At 44.9% G+C, this 21,379-nt stretch overlaps 1 protein-coding gene across 1 annotated transcript in view; it reads right to left on the reverse strand.

Moving 5' to 3' along the window:
• Positions 1 to 21,379, reverse strand: part of FER1L6 (fer-1 like family member 6) — a 131,061-nt gene that overhangs the window by 68,719 nt on the left and 40,963 nt on the right. The window contains exons 15-19 of the mRNA XM_024129424.1: positions 20,387 to 20,477; positions 15,402 to 15,521; positions 13,740 to 13,892; positions 6,696 to 6,873; positions 1,742 to 1,866 (exon numbers count right to left, since the gene is read on the reverse strand). Coding sequence (XP_023985192.1) covers positions 1,742 to 1,866; positions 6,696 to 6,873; positions 13,740 to 13,892; positions 15,402 to 15,521; positions 20,387 to 20,477 — 667 coding nt within the window. The remainder of the gene's footprint in view (positions 1 to 1,741; positions 1,867 to 6,695; positions 6,874 to 13,739; positions 13,893 to 15,401; positions 15,522 to 20,386; positions 20,478 to 21,379) is intronic.

Here is a 21,379-nt window from a genome sequence, read left to right on the forward strand (position 1 = left end):
ATATATACAATGGAGTATTACTCAGCCATAAAAAGAAACGAAACTGAGTTATTTGTAGTGAGGTGGATGGACCTAGAGTCCGTCATACAGAGTGAAGTTAAGTCAGAAAGAGAAAAACAAATACCGTATGCTAACACATATATATGGAATCTAAAAAAAAAAAAAGGTATTGATGAACCTAGTTGCAGGGCAGGAATAAAGAGGAAGACATAGAGAATGGACTTGAGGACATGGGGTGGGAGGGTGAAGCTGGGGCAAAGTGAGAGTAGCATTGACATATATACACTACCGAATGTAAAATAGTTGACTGGTGGGAAGCAGCTGCATAGCACAGGGAGATCAGCTCGGTGCTTTTCGATGACCTAGAGGGGTGGGACAGGGAGGGTGGGAGGGAGACGCAAGAGGGAAGAGATATGGGGATATACTGGTGGGAAGCAGCTGCATAGCACAGGGAGATCAGCTCGGTGCTTTTCGATGACCTAGAGGGGTGGGGTAGGGAGGGTGGGAGGGAGGCTCAAGAGGGAGGGGATCCGGGGACATGTGTATGCATATGGCTGATTCACTTTGTTGTGCAGCAGAAACTAACATGGTATTGTGAAGCAATTATACTCCAGTAAAGTTCTATTAAAAAAAAAAAAAAAGAGCAGAGTCTGGTCCCCCAGCTCCCCCGAGCCCAGCATGGGACCTGGCACAGAGCAAGCGCTCCACGCGTGCTGGTGAAAGTGACAAGATGCTAGCTCACGTTGTGCTCTCAACCTGAGTGTCATCCATCAAAACACCATCTCCCAGGTCACGGCCTCACTTTGGGGAGAAACGTCAGCCCTCTTAACATCAGCCAATGAAATGGCCACTACTCATCAATCTCTCTGTACACTTTTTGCTTCTTCTCAACGGCCCTATTTTAAGAAGACGAACTGAGGTTTAGTGAGTAAAGGCAGCTGGAGAGTAGATGAGGTAGAACGTGAGCTCAGGTCTCTTTGTGTCTTAACTCTGTCCTAACTCCCAGAGGTGGGCAAATCCTTTACGGAGCTTCCCTCCCTCGGAACAGTGAATCCTCGGAGAACAGAGTAAATCCTTAGAGAATACGATCTAATGAGAAAAGCAGCCTATTGGATGTGCGCTCATTAGGGCCCCTTTTCACATGTCCGCACTCAGTGTACAGGAAAGGGAGAAAGCCAAGGAAACAGGTAGAGATCCATCTCCTTTAATCCTCACAGCATCCGTCTGGAAGTAGTATTTTCCAGAGAGAGACACTGAATCACACAGGTGTTAAAAGTCTGCAAAGTCACCCAGCTAGAAGTACAAAGTCTAGGGCTTCCTGACTGCAGAGCAGGACAGCTTTCCTCCCCACCAGGACCCCTCAGCAAAGACTGCACCAGAAGCCTCATGCAAGTTGTCCGAGCTGTTTGTTCATCCCACTGAGCTTGGCATGTGCCCATCACTCCGGCAGGTGCTCTGGGTGCCAGATTCCGTTCTTCCTCATCCCTCTTTTCCTCCCTCCCTTCCTTCAACTCTGTTACTTGCTCTCTTGGCTTCACGACAACAGATCACATTGGATCAGTAGACCTTCCCGATGTCTGGCCTGCCTTGTGCCCATGCTTTTGAGTCTGAAACAACTGAAACACCTACACACCCAGAGACACAAGTATTTGCAGTATGCCCCTGTTTTTTTCTTTCCTGGAGTTCTGCTGTGGCTCGGCTGTGGGCTACGGGGAGAAAGCAAGTGGGCTCCCCTGGTTACCTTCGTGGTCTGGCAGTGGGAAAGGAATGTGACCTTGGCAAAAGGGTCTGAAAGTCCATTGCTGTCGGCTGCGATGAGGCCCCGGGCTTGGTACATGTGAGCTCTCAGCTGGAAGACATGCCGGTCTGTGGACAAATAACGGGAAGGGGTGGCATTAGCGGGCTTCTGAGGAACAGTGAGTGCGAGTGGGTGTCTGTGTGTGATGCTCACCTGTGGGTGTTTCCGGAGACAGACAAAGGAGACCACGGGCACTGAAGGCCTCTTAGACCAAAAGGGACACAGGGCAGATAGGGGAAGAGGTCATGTCCATGGGCACTTTGGAGCCAGGCATTCTCCTTGGTGCATTCACCACATTGTGGGATTTAATCTTCATAACAAAACAACCCCGTGAAATATATATCATTATCTTCATTTTATAGATGAGGGAAATGGTTCATAAAAAGGCTAAAATACATTTCCAAGTTTTCAGAGCTAACTAATTCCAGAGCCTGGATTTCATTTCCGTCAGATTCCAAAATCCAAATCTCTTCCTAAAATACCACGTTTTTTAAATCTATATGCAAAACAGCAACATACTCAGACATAGAAGACAAACTTGTGGTTACCAAAGGGGAGAGGGATGGGGGGAGGGATAAATTAGGGGTATGTGATGAACGGATACAGACTACTATGTATGAAATAGATAAAGCAACAGGATATATTGTACAGCACAAGGATTTATAGCCATTATTTTGTAATAACTTATATGGAGTATAATCTGCAAAAATACTGAATCACTGTGCTGTACACCTGAAAATGATATCATATTGTAAGTCAATGATACTTCAATAAAAAATTTTAAAAATACCACGTTTCACCTCTTAGTAAAACCTCCTGTTTCCAGTGGTGTGTGTGTATAAGAAAGGGGGACATTTCTTCATTTTTGCTTCCATAAACTCAGTAAAGTCTTGAGTCATCCATCCATCCATTCAGCCAGCCAGTGTCATTTTGAGCACGTACAGTATACCAGGCACAGTTCTGGCCTCTGAGGATTCTGAAGCAGCTAACACAGCCCCTGACCTTGGGGAGCTCCAGGGACGGGGCAGAAGATAAGCAAGTGCCCCAATCCCAGTGACAGGAGCCAGAGCTAAGTGTCCTGCAGGAGATACAGGCAGAGGTCATGGGAGGTTAAAGGCAGGAGTGAGCACACCTGGTTGATGGAATGGGAGGCAGAGAGAGGGCTGCAGGTGGGGCAGACCAGGGTTCAGTGGGGGAACCCCAAGGGAGAGTTGAGTTAATCATATTCCTTGTTTCATGGACTTTATGATCCTTGGCCCTTGCCTGGCCCCTCTTGCTTTTTATATTCATTTGCTCCCTTTTACCCTCTTTTAAAAAGAATTATTTCATTCATGAATCATGCCTTTGGTGTTTTATCTAAAAAATCATTGCCATACTTAAAATCATCTTGGTTTTCTCCTATATTATCTTCTAGGAGTCTTATAGTTTTGCATTTTGTATTTAGGTTTATGATCCATTTTGAGTTAATTTTTGCAAATGTCGTAAGTTCGATGTCTAGATTTATATTTTTGCATGTGGATGTCCAGTTGTTCCAGCACCATTTGTTGAAAAGACTATGCTTGCTCCATTGTATTGCCTTTGCTTGTTTGTCAAAGATCAACTGAATATATTTATGTAGGTTTATTTCTGGGCTCTCTGTTGTGTTCCACTGACCTATTTGTCTATTCTTTTGCTAATACTGCACTGTCTTGATGACTGTAGCTTTATAGTAAGTCTTGATGTCGGGTAGTGTCAGTCTTCCAACTTTGTTCTTCTTAATATTGTGCTGACTCTTCCGGGTTTCTGCCTCTTCACGTGAACTTTAGAATCAGTTTGTTGATATCCACAAAACAACTTGCTGGGATTTTATTTTATTTATTTATTTATTTATTTGCGGTACGCAGGCCTCTCACTGTTGTGGGCTCTCCCATTGTGGAGCACAGGCTCCGGACGCACAGGCCCAGCGGCCACGGCTCACGGGCCCAGCCGCTCCACGGCACGTGGGATCTTCCCGGATCGGGGCACGAACCCGTGTCTCCTGCATCGGCAGGCGGACTCTCAACCACTGCGCCACCAGGGACGCCCTGGGATTTTAATTGAGATTGCATTGAATCAAGAAAAACACTAGGCAACAGAACTATCTATTTAAAATTGGAACAAGGAGGTAAAAGCTTGGATAAGTTACAGAGGTAAATCCTCGTCTTTCACAATGAGTAGTTATGTGTTAAATGTAAAATCTAGAAATAGTGATATAAACATATCATGTAGAATAAAGGGAGATAAATACCTTAACAAAAACTGTTAGAAGTGTTTTTCCCTTTTACCCTCTTACCCAAGAGAGCTCCTTAAAAGGGTGACAGTTAACAAAGGAACATTCAGCAGAGGGTTGAGGAATTTCCTGACCAGGGTATGTCAAGAGAGAGCCCACGCTCTCTAAGCGTTCCTTAACACGCTACATAAGTGGGCAAATTTCTCAGCTGGGAGTGAACTTGAGAATAGCTCATTCCCTGAGATCATCCACAAGCTGTTTCTGAAGTGAGTCACCCCAGAATTTTAGCAGAGCTCCCAATACAACCACATAGGCAGGACACTGCACAACTCCAGGGGTCGCCATTGATTTAGTCTAGGTTTCGTTTTTCTGAAACCTTGAGTCTTACCAGCTCTGTTCCTTAGACTAGTAAAGTCAGCTTCCTCTCTGCTCTCATACTTTGGCCCATCTCTGTGCTGCGGCTCACTTTCCACATGTGGTTATTAGAGACACGTCTGATTGCCCCCACTGGAGGGCCAGGATCACCTCTCCCTCCACTCCTCATTCCCCACTAGTTTTCCCACCGTACCTTCCATATGCAGGTGCAAACTAATTAGTGGTTGAATGGATATGTTCTGAAGCATAAAATGAATGAAGAAAGGAAATTCTCCAGGAGGTGTGGAAGGCAGCCAAAGCCATTAATGTCAGGGCACAGCCGAGAAAGTTTATTAGGTCATTCCGTGAAAAGAACATGCTGCAGAGGATCTGAAAGCTTTGGAAAAAGGCTTTCCTCTCCTCTGAACCGTTACTAGCTGGGACAGCAAATATGTCCAGGTACCTTGGGTCTCTAGAGATAGTGTCTATAGAAATAAAAAGGTAACTTGATGTGGGTGTTTTCACCCAAAGATGAAAACTCTAAAGACAGGATGGAAAGCAGTGGAAATAAAGAAGAGTTTGGAGACAGTTTGTTCCATCATTTACTAGCTGTGTGATCTTGGGCAATTTCTAAACATTTCCAATACATCCTTTCTCCACCTGTAGAACGAAGAAACCACCCAAGGTTGGTGTGAGAAATAAATCAAATCCTATGTGTAAAGTGTATGGCACAATGCTTGGCATATAGTAGGGGTTGTGCATTTTTCAAAAAGACAGAGCTGAGCTTTCCTTGCTCTTACGCATTGATATTGGGCATGGAAACCACGAGCTGAACCATTGGATAAATATCTCCAGAACTCTGTCTTCTCTAACTATTGAGCCATTTAGGTTCTACTGGCAGTCAAGTTCAGTCAACATCAGAGGAGCATTGTGCAACACGGGAAACCTGGATTTGTAGACAGTCCTCCAGTGTTTCAGACACTGGCTCAATTCAAAACTCAACTTCAGGGCTTCCCCGGTAGTGCAGTGGATGAGAGTCCACCTGCCGATGCAGGGGACATGGGTTCGTGGCCCGGTCCGGGAAGATCCCACACGCCGGGAGAGGCTGGGCCCGTGAGCCATGGCCGCTGAGCCTGCGCGTCCGGAGCCTGTGCTCCGCAACGGGAGAGGCCACAACAGTGAGAGGCCCGCGTACCGCAAAAAAAAATACACAAAAACTCAACTTCAGTTGAAGTGAAGGTAAAACTGTGTTCTACCCTATCTGAATTCAGCAACAAGGATCGTGCAAATTGAAGCAATTTGGAAACAGAAAGCAAAATGCAACTGTAAGGCATTAATGCTTAGAATAAAGTTCAAAATTATATGGAAATGTAAATATGATGGCACTCATAGAACATACCTGCATAGAAGAGAGGATTACATAAACCATGCTGAACTGCTAAAAGTAGTTTAAACCCAAGAACCAAGCTAGAGAAACATGAGTGACCCCAATGATACCAGTTTCTACTGGGTCATTACTGGGAAATGTAAATGGCTGCTGTTTATGCGTCAAAACCCCAATGCCATGTAAAAGGAAACCTGCTTTAATTCCACAGGTCCTATGAGCACAAGAACATACTGATGTCTCTTTAAAAGACATCTTTTGCTTTATTATTTTAAAAATTGTATTTATTTTTGGCTGCATTGGGTCTTCGTTGCTGCATGCGGGCTTTCTCTAGTTGTGGCGAGCGGGGGCTACTCTTTGTTGCAGTGTGCGGGCTTCTCATCGTGGTGGCTTCTCTTGTTGCGGAGCACGGGCTGTAGGTGCGTGGGCTTCAGTAATTGTGGCACGTGGGCTCAGTAGTTGTGGCTCGTGGGCTCTGGAGCACAGGCTCAGTAGTTGTGGCGCATGGACTTAGTTGCTCTGCAGCATGTGGGATCTTCCCGGACCAGGGATCGAACCCGTGTCCCCTGCATTGGCAGGCGGATTCTTAACCACTGCACCACCAGGGAAGCACCGAAAAAGACATCTTTTGCTTTAAATGCAAACTCAATCTATATAGTCTGCCAACAAACAAACTCATATTGCATTCTCTCCATTAACAGAAAAATATAAACATTTATTCCAGATATATTTAATAACTTCACTTTATTCTTTAGATGGGACATTGGAAGGTCAGAAAGAAAATTTAGAAACTGTATTAAAAGAGGCAAATAAGTTGATCCTAAAATAATAGGCAAACAGCTCATGAATGCCACTCCTCAGAAGCCCACCAGAGACATCTTATGACCCTCTTTGCCCAGTGGGCATCATACCTTGGTAGAGCAGGTTAGCTGGGGGTTTACTGGTGCCAGCCCCTTTGGAGGACATTTCTGCTTCATAGCCTGCTGGTAAATTGTTCAAAATGGCACTAGAGTGTCTGGTGGAGCCCAGCCACATGTACACGTCAATTTTCGCTTGCATCGACCAGCCAGCCGGCTGTTTTCCGGGAAGCTGGGGAAAGGTTACAAGGAAGACCACCACATTAGTAGGAGCCACTGTGGGCCTCACTCTCTGGGAAAAGAGGTCCTTCCCTGGGGCTCATATTAAAATGAGACCAGTGACCCCAATTGCCACGATGCACAGTCTTAGAGGAGGATCCAGGTTTAATGGGGCCTGAAGCTTAAACAGGCCCTGTGCGATCATTTAAACCTAACAGGTAGGTATGGTTATTACCCCTGTTTTATAGATGAGAAAACTCAGCCTCAGAGAGGCTAAATAAGTTCCTAAGATCACTTCGGCTTTTAAGTGACGGAGCCAGGACTCGAACCAGGGGAGATGATACCAGATCTGGGCTCTGGACCCTGAACGCCCACAGCCTGCTTCTCCCCACACTGAGTTGAAATCCCCCTTCCCAGAACTTCCAATTGCCTTGAGTTCCAACCACAGCCTCTGCCTCTTTGCTTTGTTCAGAAGAACTCGAATTCTTCTTCCATAGGTCAGGCCCCCATGGGCTTGAAGGCATCTACCTGCCCTACCACGTTGTTTCTTCCTGCTAGACACCTCTCATCCCTTCACCCCTTCCTCCGCAGTGTGGTTTCAAATTCCCTTACTACCCTGCTTTCCCTCTTTTGAATGTACTCGGATTTGTATTTATATTTATGTTTGTTTGAATTTGTGTTTATGTGTGTAGTAGCGTGTGTGTGGTGTGTGGGTGCGTGCGTTCTCAACATGTGAAGGACACAACTCAATGCAGAGAGGCTCCTTTATTTCTCCGTCACCAGGACTAGGGGACCCCTCACCCCCGTCCCAGACTTGGCTGGGTGCAGGATTTCTGGCAAGGCTTTCGCTCTGAAAGTGGCCACCTCTCCAGATTTTGTTGACTCTTCTAAGTGCCTCCTCTTAGTGTTTCCTAGGATTTCCCATCAATGCACAATTCCCCTTTCTTCTGCACCACTTCTTTTCCATGGAGAATCACAAAATCCCACTAGGAGAGGCTACCACTTGTTCTGACAATTTCCCAGGCACCCGTGGAAAGCCCCAGAACCCCAAATTGTGCCTGGTTGTTTGCCTGCCTTCCTGTCTTGCTCTGTGAGTTCCCCAAGAGGATTGTGAGCAACTCAGGTCAGCAACTGCTTCCAAGTACCACCAGACCTTGCTGAGGGAGTGGGGCCAGAAGGGCATCACAGTGACTGCGACACAGTCCTGGGCTTCCCCCTCAAGAGCTCACTTCTAGACAGGGAGGCCGACTTGCATTCACTTACTCAAATGCAAAGTCAAGTGTAAGAGAGAAGATGCCATAGGACCAGAGGAGAAGAAGCAGGTATATCCATCCTTTCTTTAATACTCACGTATTCCAATAGGCTTTAATAAGTACTTTGGAGTTGGACTCGTAGAGAAGGCATCCCAGGAAGAGGGAAGTGCCTGAACAGGGATACAGGGGCAGGAGCTAACTGTGGTGATTAGGGCTGACGTTTAGTGAGTGCTTACTTGGTGCCAGGGACAGATTTGCTAAGAGCTTTCAGCAAAGAAAGAGCTGGAACAGAGAATGACACAGATGAGGCTGCAGAATCCTGCTGAGTATACGGAGGAGTTTAGATTTTATTCTTTAGGGAATGGGATGCCATTATTTATTCAGCTTTAAAAAAAACAACTAAGGGGGCTCCCCTGCTGGCTCAGTGGTTAAGAATCTGCCTGCCAATGCAGGCGACACAGGTTCGAGCCCTGGTCCAGGAAGATCCCACATGCTGCGGAGCAGCTAAGCCCGTGTGCCACAACTACTGAGCCCACGTGCCACAACTACTGAAGCCCGCATGCCTAGAGCCTGTGCTCCACAACAAGAGAAGCCACCGCAATGATAAGCCCGCGCGCAGCAACGAAGACCCAACGCAGCCAAAAAAAAAAAAAGTGATACTTCTAAAAAATTTTAAAAAAAGAAACAACTAACGTCATTTTGCTGTTAGTAAAGACGACCAGTCTGCAACTCATAATTTTAAAAATTATAATAAGACAACCCTCAATTCATCACTTCTACAATAATAATGATAATAGCTAAGATGCATTGGGCACTTGTTCAATGAAACAAATAGCTACTGAGAGCCTAAGGTTATTTTGTTGTAATAAAAGCAATCCTCTGCCATCTGTATACATCCCTAGGACATCAATTCACAAAGGCAGGATTTTTGACTGTCATATCACAGTGATGTTCCCAGTGCCTAAAAGAGTACTTGGCACTCAGGAAGCACTCGGAAAATATTTGTTGAATTATTTATTTCTTTTTCTAATAATAATATTTTACATGTGCTGAGCACTTACATTGTCCCAGGCCCTGATCTAATGTTCCTCCCTACACACAGAACACCCCATTACTTGCATACTATTAACAAGCAATAGGTTATCATTCATCTTCATGACGACTGTAAAATAAATTCTTTCATTAAGTGTATTTTAAAGATGAAGAAGTGGAGGTTCAGAGAGGTTAAGACAATTGTCCAGTGTCACAGAGCAAGGCAGGAATAGAGCCAAGACTCAACCCTGCTCTGCCTGGCCCCAGAGCCCATCCTCTTGGCCCAAGCTCCTCATACACTGGTATGTGTACCCGTGCATGTGAATTGCTGGGGCATCTGGTTAAAATATAAATTCTGACTCAGTAGGTATGGGGTAGGATTTGAGATTTCTCCCTGTCGGTGCTTATCCTGCTGGTCTGTGGACCACAGTTTTAAGTGTTTGAGTAGCAAGACTCTGAACTATGCTGTGTTGTCCCCGAGCAGGTCTGATATCCTTTGCTTCTTAAAGTAAAACAAAAATACAAAACATCCTTCATCTCTAATGCTATGAAAACACCCTGTATGTGTGAATTCATGGCTAGAAACCAAAACTTAGCTAACATGTTGTGAAAATGTTATACAAGGACCATGGCTGTATGCCTAAAGTTGGCCGTTTATACATCTTTTTAAAAATACACACCTTGAACTTGTTTGCAAGACAATGCGGTCTCTCGCTTAGGAATCCAAGCTGGAACTCGTGCACCATCACTGAGCACCTTCCTAGGTGCTCGCAGAAACAGCAGCCCACGTTTCACTTCACGTGCATTCCCAGCCTCAGCTGTCTTCCCTGCCTTCCCCTCCCCCACTCTCCTTTGTCTCATGTGTTCCTGAAGCCTGACCAACCAGAGCAACTTCTTTCCTTTTAAGAATAGCATGGCAAGGCAGGGAGGGAAAGAGACCAAAAAAAAAACCCAAAAAACACAAAGAAAAATAATGAAAGAATGCAAAATTGCATCAAAAAACTATGATCACCAATGTGTAAAAATTGCACGAGACAGAATGCTAAAGGCTTAGCCTCTCCTGTAACCCACCCACCTCCCCTCCCGGGGTCCTGGTGAAATGCCAGCTGACTTACAAAAGAAGGGAAATCTTGGCCAGTCAGAAAAAGGAGGGAAAGATGGTCATTCACACCAACTGTGTTGAAGTTGGTCCATCAGTATTAGTGTGAGAAAGGTGTGTTTGCCTTGTAGCGACTTCACTTTGAGGCAGGACCTGGAAGGGTGTCTGCAGCTACCACTTTCTGGTGCATCCTGGGGAAAGCTGGATGGAAACCTGGAGGCCTGAGAGGAAGAGTCTGGACTCAGGGCTGTGGAGCAGAAACCAGGACAGAGGTGGAAACGAGGCTGAGGAGTGGCGGACTCAGCACCAAGAGGTGACTCGAGAGGAAAAAGAAGGTTGGGCCGCTGCATCCATCTCCTCCCACAGGAAGAGTTTCCTTTTGGAATGAATGTCCTTTTCTGAGACTGAAGGGGGAGAACTCGGCTTTTCTGGATGGTGGATTCGGCTGAGCTCAGCAAATTCTGCTGCAGCATTTTTAGTAACATTATGAATATATTTTAGATGAGAGAGAAAGAAAGATCATGGAACAGGGACCACGAACACCTGATTGCCGTTCCAGATTTACTATTACCTAGCCCTGTGACTTCAGGTGAGGCAGTTTTGTTTCCTTTAGATTAATATTCCCTCAACCTGGGCCCCCTAGGCATAGCAGTTTCCTAAAATTTGTAAATAGCTATTCTAGATGAATAAGGTTGACAAGCATGGGTTGTAAAAGATGATTCCTGACTGCAGGACGTTGAGTTTTCTACTGGTTGACAGGCACTGTGAAACTCCAAGAGGGGGACACAACGGCAACCTCTAAATGTGTTTGAACACGGGATGTTTATGGCGCCACTCAAAGGACAGCTGTTCCGTGGAACAAACTTTGAGGCGACCCTGGAAAAAATCCAGAGATCAGAGAGATTTACATTCTGTGCTTTGTCTCACTGCACTTTCTAATTCCCAGTTAAGAAACCGGAGTGAGCAGCAGGTGGGTGAGTCCTTTGTCTCCCTGGAGCAGCTCTTGCTTTTTTCAGATTTTCCAATTCAGTGAAGAGAAACAGGGCCTAAAGGGAGGTGGCGGGAGGGAGTTAAAAGCAGGGGTAACAATCAAAACAGGAATGAAAATAGTTTTCATCTTATCAAGATGTTTCATCCTGTCAGGACAATCGAACAACATATTCAACATTTACAAAGCTATCACCCAAAGCAATCCCAATGACAAAAGGAAAATCCAGATAAAGAAGTAAGCCAAGGCCCCAGGGCAAAGGTCCTGAATTCCCAGTTAGGTCTATTCTCTGGCTTTAGTTGACAGTTGTTCTCTGTTCTAATTTTAAATAATTCTGGGATACATCAAAATATTTAGGAAGGAATAACTTTACGCTGGTTTTCTCTTATTTTTAGCACAGGGCTTTGTGAAATGATTTGCTATTTTTAAGACAGGTGTTTATTTCAACCCCAGAAGTCCTTGGAATGAGAAAGCTGAAGAAATATTTGTGGTGAATAACTAGGGTGAATTTTTCTTTTTCAGTTCCAGTTTTACAGAGGTGGGTTTAAAAATCCTTTTGTACACATGACAGAAAATATTGGGTTGGCCAAAAAGTTCACTCGGGTTTTTCCATAACATCTAACATGAAGAACCACAAACACTTCCCTGGATGTGAAGGGGGCACACAATTCCAGAAATGTCCCCTAGATGTTGGATTTCCATTTGTTTGAATGCCAACATTTATTGCGTGATGACCCCGGGGGACGTACACTCTGTGTTCTTTTACGTGCAGTTCTCCACTTAATCCTCAACATCATCCCCATTTGAAGGATGAAGAACAGGAGACACAGAGATGTTAAGGAACATTCCCCAAATCCTACAGCTCCTAAATGTTAGCCCTGGAATCCACTAAGAGGTAAAATTGTATTCCCCTCAAATGCATATGTTGAAGTCCCAGCCTCTAGTACCTTAGAATATGACCTTATTTGGAAATAGGGTCATTACAGACAGAGTTAACATGAGGTCAATCTGGAGTAGGATTCTTATAAAAAGGACATCATAGGAAAAGAGACATGCACACAGGGAGAACATGATATAAAGATTGGAGTTATGCTCCCACAAGCCAAGGAGCTACCAGAAGCTAGAAGAGAAGCTTCCCTAGCACCTTGAGAGGGGGCACGGCCCTGCCAATCCCTTCGTGTCAGCTTTCCAGCCTTCATAACTGGGAGATAATAAACTTCTGTGGTTTAAGCCATACGGTAGCACTTTGTTACAACAACCCTAGTAAACTAATACAAATTCCAACCCAGATTCACCTTATTTCAAAGCTCAAGTATTAAACCAGTACCCTGTAATGCCTCTTCTGTCTGCCCCCCGTAACAATCACATCAACAGTAGAATCTAGCCATTGGATGCGCTTTGAGACTGTCTCATCTAGCTGCCCACTGCCATATTCATATCAAGGGGACAAAGAACACGTTGTGGACCTCCATTTAGGAAGCTATTTCCCTGTAATGGCTCTCGTGGGGCCCAGTTCTAGCCTCTGGAAACACACACGTGCGCGCGTGCACACACACACGGTCATGCCATCATCCATGTGGAAGCCCTACGAACACAAAATCTCTATCGTGCTGTCAAATCTCTCTTCTCAGTTAAACATTGTCATCTCCTCACCTGTTCTTCACATGGCATGGTTTTGAGCCTTCTCATCCTTCTTCTAAGGCAGTGGAAGAATAATTATGTTATAGCAAATAATCAGAACTCAGTTGGCAGGACAGCCCACTGTGAGTTGGGAAAGCTAATCAGTCAGATCACACACTCTTGTTGCCAGCTATTGGTGAGTGTTAAGCTTTTGGACCAGTCTTTCTCCATGTTTGCTCAAGTGCTCTCCTGGGATAGAAATGTCTTTGTAGTAGAGGTAAAATACCCAGGGTCTTCAGGAAAGGCTCAAATCTTGATTTAAAGACAGTAGGATCTATCCAGAGATTGTGCCTATGACCCTGTGTTCATGAATGGTGCAGGGACCCAAGATGAAAAGACTGTCATATTTTTACAGTGTAAAGCTGCCAGGAATCCTAAACTAGCAGTTCTGTGGAATAGCAACCTCTCCTCTTGTAATTTTCTTTGAAGTCTATTTTTAAAATATAGATGAACTCATGTAAAATGATGCCATAGATAAATTACTCAAGAGAAAAGTAGAGAGGAAACTAATGGAAAAATGTTCATTCTTCTTAGTAATCAAAGAAGTAAAAATTAAAATAACCTTAAGATACCTACACTAGATTTTTTAAAAAAACACCTTATATGTGTCTCGTGACACAGTTATTGGAAAATTGGAAAATATTCAGCCCCAGGATGGTCTCGTAAAACACAACTTGAATCGAGAGAGGGGGCAAGATGTTCTAGTTGTCCTCAGACTTTTGAAAGTCTTAGCGTCAAGTCAGAGATCTGGACACACACTAGGAATGCCGTGCAACCCAGGAAAAACAGAGATTCCCATCTTTGAGTCAAAAATAGTACAGACTTACTTTGAGGAAGTGAGTTTTAATCTTCCCGCAGTGTTGACCCATCTGCTTCCTGATGGGGGAATAGAGCAGGTCCTTGGCGGCGATGCGGGCATGTGCCACCCTCTTGTTGTTGCTCAGCATCCAGATGAAGATGTCAGGGATGGTGTGCTGTGGCTGTGGAGGCAGAGGGGATGGATTTGATAGGTGGGTGTTTACACGGCACCTCCAGGGTTCTCCTATCCTGCAACAGCACCCCTTCGGCACAACAAGTTCTGTGACTTAAACTTTCTGGGTACTGAAACTCCTGTGCAACCCAGCAAGTTAAGCGTGGCTTCTTTGAGAAAGTCTTAGGTCACGGAAGCCCCATACACCAAACTGCTTATCATGCTTTGACAATATGCAAGTCGGACCCGTGACTTGGCATCTTTGGTGGCCTATTTTTCTCTGTCTGCAGAACAAACGTTTGCTCCACCTTCCCATGGATTTTTTCTTTGCAATCTTGTAATCATGATTTAGCTTCCAGCATTGGACCTCCTAAGAGCCAGGTAACATTTCCAGAACATTCAAGTGAAACACCAAAAACAAAAATCCATGAATGTCTTTGGATGTCTTTCCATCTGCTCTTAAGGAAGGAAAAACAATTTTACAAGGGATTTTATACCTAAAATATAATTGCTAAGTATTTTTGCTCCATTATAGGTGTTTATTCAGGAGAAACTGCACTAAATTGCACAGAAAATTAGACTTTAAAGTTGAGCTAATCAAGATAAGAATTGCAGAATTCCCTGCCAAGAGGCCCATTATGTTGTGAGTGTTTGAAATGCATATTGCTGAGCCAGTATAGCTTCCAAAACAAAAGGTAGGCATATTGTCATAAACTAGGCTTTGACATTCTCAGACTGGAAGCAGATACTTTTTCTAACCCCCTAATCCTCTAGTGTAATTGGTACCCTAAGAAGGCATCCCTTCTCTCTTGACATGGAAACAGAGACATCCTTGTGGAGGTTTTCTGGCCACACGATCAGTCAGTCACAGACCTGGTTTGAACCTTCTGGGTGCTTATTAAAATTCCTGCATTCCAAAGTGACTATCTCACTAGGCCTCCAGGGAATGATGAATTTGCAACAGGAAAAAAAACTTTCAAGAACAACAGAAGCAGTAAATCTGTACCTCTCCCTGAAAACTTCCGCCACAAAACCTAGTATTTAACAGAAGCAAATACGAGGACTCTTTTTAGATCATTCTAGTATTCATCAGAAGATATTGCTTACAATTAACTTTTTTTTTTTTTTTTTACAATTAACTTTAAAATGAGAAGCTGTTTTAACTTTCACTGGACATGAGTTTCAGTTTCCTTACAGTTAAAAACCTATCAAAGATCCCATGTTTATTTTGACTTTTCTTGAGCCCATTAAGGAGTGTGCTGCTTTATTATTATTATTTAGGAATGTGCTTTTTATTTCGGCTGAGTACTCAGGCTTCGTGAAAAAATCGATAAAGCCGTACGTACATGTTTGGCTTAATTTAAAAACCTCCTCCTTCACCCTTCAAACGAATGGTGCCTGCTCAGCAGGGCTTGAGAGAAAACACTGCTCATCTTTCATTCTTATCAAACATTCAAACCCCACTGGGAAGATACTCCGTCTAATCTCCCAAATGAGCTTTGCCTTTATAGTTGATTACCTCATCCACAAGAAAGCGGATTTTTTCCACAAAGTTTTGGGCTGCCTGGATCATTTCATCAAGAGATAACTTTTTCTTCTGCTGCTGAGTGAGCCCCTTGGCCTCCTTGGCTATGGCCTCCTAAAACAAAACAAGAGTCGGTGTAGATCTTTCTAGAAATCTGGTTAGCGAGCACAGTCCTGTTGCTGGAGATTCCTGAAAGTGCTTGTAAGTTCCATGCTGAGCCGCTCATGAGGGCTGTTTCAGGCTCTGCTATGGGGCACGCTGCCCATTAACAGCAATTTGGTAGGACTATGGGGACAGTGACTATTACCTCACGTTCATTTGACAGACGAGAAGCTGAGCCCCAGAGAAGCCAGAGCTTTGTCACGGTCCCATAGCTCTTTAGTCAAGACCTGAATCTAGGCTTCCTGATACCGACAACAACAACAATAATAATAGCAGCTAAAATAGATTGAGCTCTTACTCTGCGCGGGGCAATGTTGTATCTGCCGTATTAACCCTTAGTACTCCTCACAGCGACCTTACGGGGTAGGTGCTATCATTCCCATTTGACAGCAGAGGAAATAGAGTCATGCAGCTACAGAGAGGCAGAGCTGGACTTGACCCCCTGCTGAGTCCAGAGGTCATGTCCTTCATCACTGCTCTCACCACCTCTCCCCGGAGGCACAGTAGATGCTTCCAGACCAAGTTGGCATCATCGGAGAGAGGCACCAGGGAGCTCTGTGCGCGTGGTTGGAACATCTAAAAGTGTTTATTTTGATTCATTCATTCAGCCTGCATTCATGTTCTTAGGAAGAAAACCCCCAAACACTTTACAGTGATTTCTAAGGCCCTGCATGAGTGAGCCCTGCCCACTGGCTGCTTCATCTTGGAGAGCTCCACTCACTGGTCCTCAGGAGGTCCTAAAACACGCCCAGCTCCCTCCTCAAGACTGGGATGCTTAAGGTTCCTCTTGACCACGTGTTCTCCCTAGACTCTGCATGGCTGGTTTCTCCTCAGGCCTCCACTGCCATGATACCACTGTCATACATTCTCCCACATTTTCCCAATCACCATGGCCTTTTAAAATGCCCTTCGTTTAAATGGCTATGGCCTCCTAAAACAAAACAAGAGTCGGTGTAGATCTTTCTAGAAATCTGGTTAGCGAGCACAGTCCTGTTGCTGGAGATTCCTGAAAGTGCTTGTAAGTTCCATGCTGAGCCGCTCATGAGGGCTGTTTCAGGCTCTGCTATGGGGCACGCTGCCCATTAACAGCAATTTGGTAGGACTATGGGGACAGTGACTATTACCTCACGTTCATTTGACAGACGAGAAGCTGAGCCCCAGAGAAGCCAGAGCTTTGTCACGGTCCCATAGCTCTTTAGTCAAGACCTGAATCTAGGCTTCCTGATACCGACAACAACAACAATAATAATAGCAGCTAAAATAGATTGAGCTCTTACTCTGCGCGGGGCAATGTTGTATCTGCCGTATTAACCCTTAGTACTCCTCACAGCGACCTTACGGGGTAGGTGCTATCATTCCCATTTGACAGCAGAGGAAATAGAGTCATGCAGCTACAGAGAGGCAGAGCTGGACTTGACCCCCTGCTGAGTCCAGAGGTCATGTCCTTCATCACTGCTCTCACCACCTCTCCCCGGAGGCACAGTAGATGCTTCCAGACCAAGTTGGCATCATCGGAGAGAGGCACCAGGGAGCTCTGTGCGCGTGGTTGGAACATCTAAAAGTGTTTATTTTGATTCATTCATTCAGCCTGCATTCATGTTCTTAGGAAGAAAACCCCCAAACACTTTACAGTGATTTCTAAGGCCCTGCATGAGTGAGCCCTGCCCACTGGCTGCTTCATCTTGGAGAGCTCCACTCACTGGTCCTCAGGAGGTCCTAAAACACGCCCAGCTCCCTCCTCAAGACTGGGATGCTTAAGGTTCCTCTTGACCACGTGTTCTCCCTAGACTCTGCATGGCTGGTTTCTCCTCAGGCCTCCACTGCCATGATACCACTGTCATACATTCTCCCACATTTTCCCAATCACCATGGCCTTTTAAAATGCCCTTCGTTTAAAAAAAAAAAAAAAAAAGCCCTTCATAATCATAACCTGTAATCGTTTTTATTTATTTATTGTTATCTATCTTCTGTCTTCCCCACCCAAATGTTAACTTTGCAAGGACAGGGGCCCCCTCGGTCTTGTTCTCACCTTGAATACTGAGAGTCTGGTGGAGTTCCTGGCACACAGCAGGTGTTAAATAAATGTTTGTGAAATGAATAGACCAGTCAATAAATTCCTCAAGAACAAGCACCAAATACTGACAGCCTTGTGTTTCCAGCACCCAGCACAGGGCCTGGCACCGAGGAAGCCCTCTGATTAGTGGACCTGAATACCTGCTATGGACCAGGCACTATCCTAGGAGCCAAGGCCTGGGACAAGAGGAGGACTCAAGCTTCCTTTCCTTGAGAATTTGACAGCTGGTGAGGTGAAAGCAATATATGCAAATAACTAAAATGTGTAATGCATCATGGGACCAGAGGGGCCAAAGCCAGGCTTTATGGATAATATGATATTTGTGCTGAGCAAAAAATGCATTGAATTCATCAGATGATAAGAAGAAAAAGTACAGTCCAGTTGGAAGGAACAATTACATATGAAGGCACGTAATCAGTGAAGGTTCAGAATCGTTGGCACATAGATACATGGGAAGGGAGCAAGGAGAGACAAGGCTGGGAGAGTAGGCTGGGACAAGACAGTGAACAGCCCTGTATATCATGCACAAAGGAATTTGGCCTTTATCTTATGAACAATTGGGAGACTCCAGTTTTGGGGGTTTTTAAAAAATAAATTTATTTATTTATGGCTGTGTTGGGTCTGTTGCTGCGCGCAGACTTTCTCTAGTTGCGGCGAGCGGGGGCTACTCTTCGTTGTGGTGCGTGGGCTTCTCGCTGCAGAGCACGGGCTCTAAGTACACGGGCTTCAGTAGTTGTGGCTCGCGGGCTCTAGAGCGCAGGCCCCGTAGTTGTGGCGCACGGGCTTAGTTGCTCCGTGGCATGTGGGATCTTCCCGGACCAGGGCTCAAACCCGTGTCCCCTGCATTGACAGGCAGATTTTTTTTTTAATTTTTTTATTTTTTGCGGTACGCGGGCCTCTCACTGTTGTGGCCTCTCCCGTTGTGGAGCACAGGCTCCGGACGCGCAGGCTCAGCGGCCATGGCTCACGGGCCCAGCCGCTCCGCGGCATGTGGGATCTTCCCGGACCGGGGCACGAACTCGCGTCCCCTGCATCGGCAGGCGGATTCTCAACCACTGAGCCACCAGGGAAGCCCTGGCAGGCAGATTCTTAATCACTGCACCACCAGGGAAGCCCTCCAATGATTTTTTTAATCAAGAGAGATCTAAGCAGATTTGTGATTTGGAGACCATTCTGGCTGTGGTATGGAAGGTGGACTGGAGGAAGGTGACTGTGATAGCCCTGGCCAGAGACGCTAAAGCACTCGGGTTAGGCAGTGGTCCTGGGGATGAAGAATGGAGTGAGTGCCAGAGTCTTTAAGGGCCGGGGTCTCAACCTGGCCTGGGGTCAAAATGACAGTTTAGTGTGAGGCATAGCAGGGCTCCCCAACCCCCGGGCTGTGGACCGGTACCAGTCCGCGGCCTGTTAGGAACCGGGCCGCACGGCAGGAGGTGAGCGGCGGGCGAATGGGTGAAGCTCCGTCTGAGGCTCCCCACCGCTCCCATGACTGCCTGAACCATTCCCACTGCGCCCCCTCCCGCCCCCGGCCGTGGAAAAGCCATCTCCACGAAACTGGTCCCTGGTGCCAAAAAGGTTGGGGACCGCTGAGGTACAGGATTCCAAGTTGATTCTTAAGCTTCTGATTGGAGCAACAGGTGAGGCTGGCGGTACCAATACAGGACAGGGAACAAGCCTCGGTGGGAAGATGATGGGCTGAGCGGGATACACTGAGTCAGAGGTGCTATGAGGCAAGCAGTGGGCGTGTCCACCCAGAGGCTGGAAATGCGGAGAGAGCTGGGCCCCTGCAGAGTACTGAAATCTTGGGCTTGTTCAGGACAAGGACTGTCGGACACAGAAAACCAGAGAGCTCTGGGGGCTATCTGTAGAGGACGGGTATTGCAGAGACAGTCAGAGGTGCTGAGGAAGACATGGAGTAGGAAGCAGATCTTACATATGGGGGGAATCTGGCCTCCCTGGAGTAGAGGAGGACACAAAACTTCATTTATTGTTCTGGAAAGAAGGATGAGTCAAGTGTTCAGAGACTCGGACTTTAGTCTCTGGAGTATGATTAACTAGCTGTGACCCTTAAATAAAATCATTTAACCTCTGTGGGCCTCATTCACATCTTTAAAATGTCCCTGGCCAAACACTGAGTAATTTTATTTTGCAGAATTATCATGGCCTCATACAAGACGTCCCTTGGTGCCATTGCTGGAACTGAAGTTTCAAGGAGAGATAATCAGGGTCTGACTTGGTCTGGCGTTTCTCAGTCGTCACTCATTCAATAGGGACCGAACATCTCTAAGGCACTCAGCACTCTGCAGGGTCTCCAGGGCACAGAGAGGTACCAGCCACTGCCCTGCCCTCAGGTAGTGCTCACAACTTTTCACACAATTCATAATGGGAGGACACCAAGGAGAGGTAGTTTAGTTATTTCTTTCTGTCTCTCAGCTTAGGAGGCAGAAGGTTAAGTGAAAGAGTCCACAGCCTTTGACAAAATACAAACGTCAAGAAAATGAACAAGTCCTACATCAGAATAGAATATAGGGCTGGTGGGCTTCTAGCTCATTCTTGTAAACATTCAGTGAATACTAGTTCCTCTCCAACTCATCTATTTATTCCCTTCTCATTCTTCTATATCACACAACTGTATAACTTTTAGAACTTTATCCTCATGTGGTCTATGACCTATGCTTCATCCATGAGGTTTATTTTTAAACCACACGTTTTAGTTCTTTGCAAGTATAAATAGATTTTCACATACCAGCTCCTGCCAACAGAGCGTAAGTCGTTTCTTATCTAAATTGGTTTGGTTCAACATCTTGGGTTTCTTTTCCACTTCAGAGATAAAGGCACTATAAGAGAATAACAATTTTGAAAACTGCTTAGTGAAAATTCATGTGTATAATTCCAGAGATTTGCAAGTATACTTTCTGCAATACAGTGGGAAAGTTGATGAAGCCACAGAACCAAGATTTTTCATTTTGGATTAAGCAATAAAGCACTAACTTTTCTTTGAGACAAAATGAGAATGCGAAATAGCGCCAGGCCTCACATTAGTTTTGGGGATGTTTGTTTTTCTACTTTCTTTCAGTATATACCTGTTGTGATTCCTACCCAAGTTCATAACAGCAAACACAAAATAATGCAGTTTTCCTTTATCTTACAAATTTAACACACACCAAAATGTTCCTGAAAATTGTATGTAGAGCAAATAATTTAGACTCAAAACTGGGCTATGTCTTCACATTTTAAAAACCATACAAAGGACTGAATAGTAACATTTTGAGGGATGAAATTAAAAATGTGTTCAATAGGAAAATGGTAATAGTTATGAATGCAATTGAAGAAGAAACAGAAATGACTTTAAATTTGGGGAAATAAGATATTCCCTCATCAGCAATAACTTAAATTAAAATTGATACCATTTTCACTTACTAAAAACCAGGTAATATTCAAGGTTGATAATATTCAAAGGGAAATAGTCACTCTCCTCTATTATGATAGGAGAGTGTTAATTATTATAATGTTTAAGAGGTTATTTGACAGCATCTATCAAAATTTAAATGTCCATATAATTTGATCCAAAAATTATACTAGAATTCTATCCTTCAAAAATAACTGAAAATTCTTGCAAAAATATGTTTACATAGTAATGTTTATTGTAGCATCGTTTATAGTAGCAAAATAAATCAGAACAACTTAAATATAAGGGACTAGTTAAATACTACACGATACATATCATGTGATTGAACAC

Source organism: Physeter macrocephalus, chromosome 15 (genome assembly GCF_002837175.3).
Source record: "Physeter macrocephalus isolate SW-GA chromosome 15, ASM283717v5, whole genome shotgun sequence".
In the NCBI taxonomy this organism is placed as follows: domain Eukaryota; kingdom Metazoa; phylum Chordata; class Mammalia; order Artiodactyla; family Physeteridae; genus Physeter; species Physeter macrocephalus.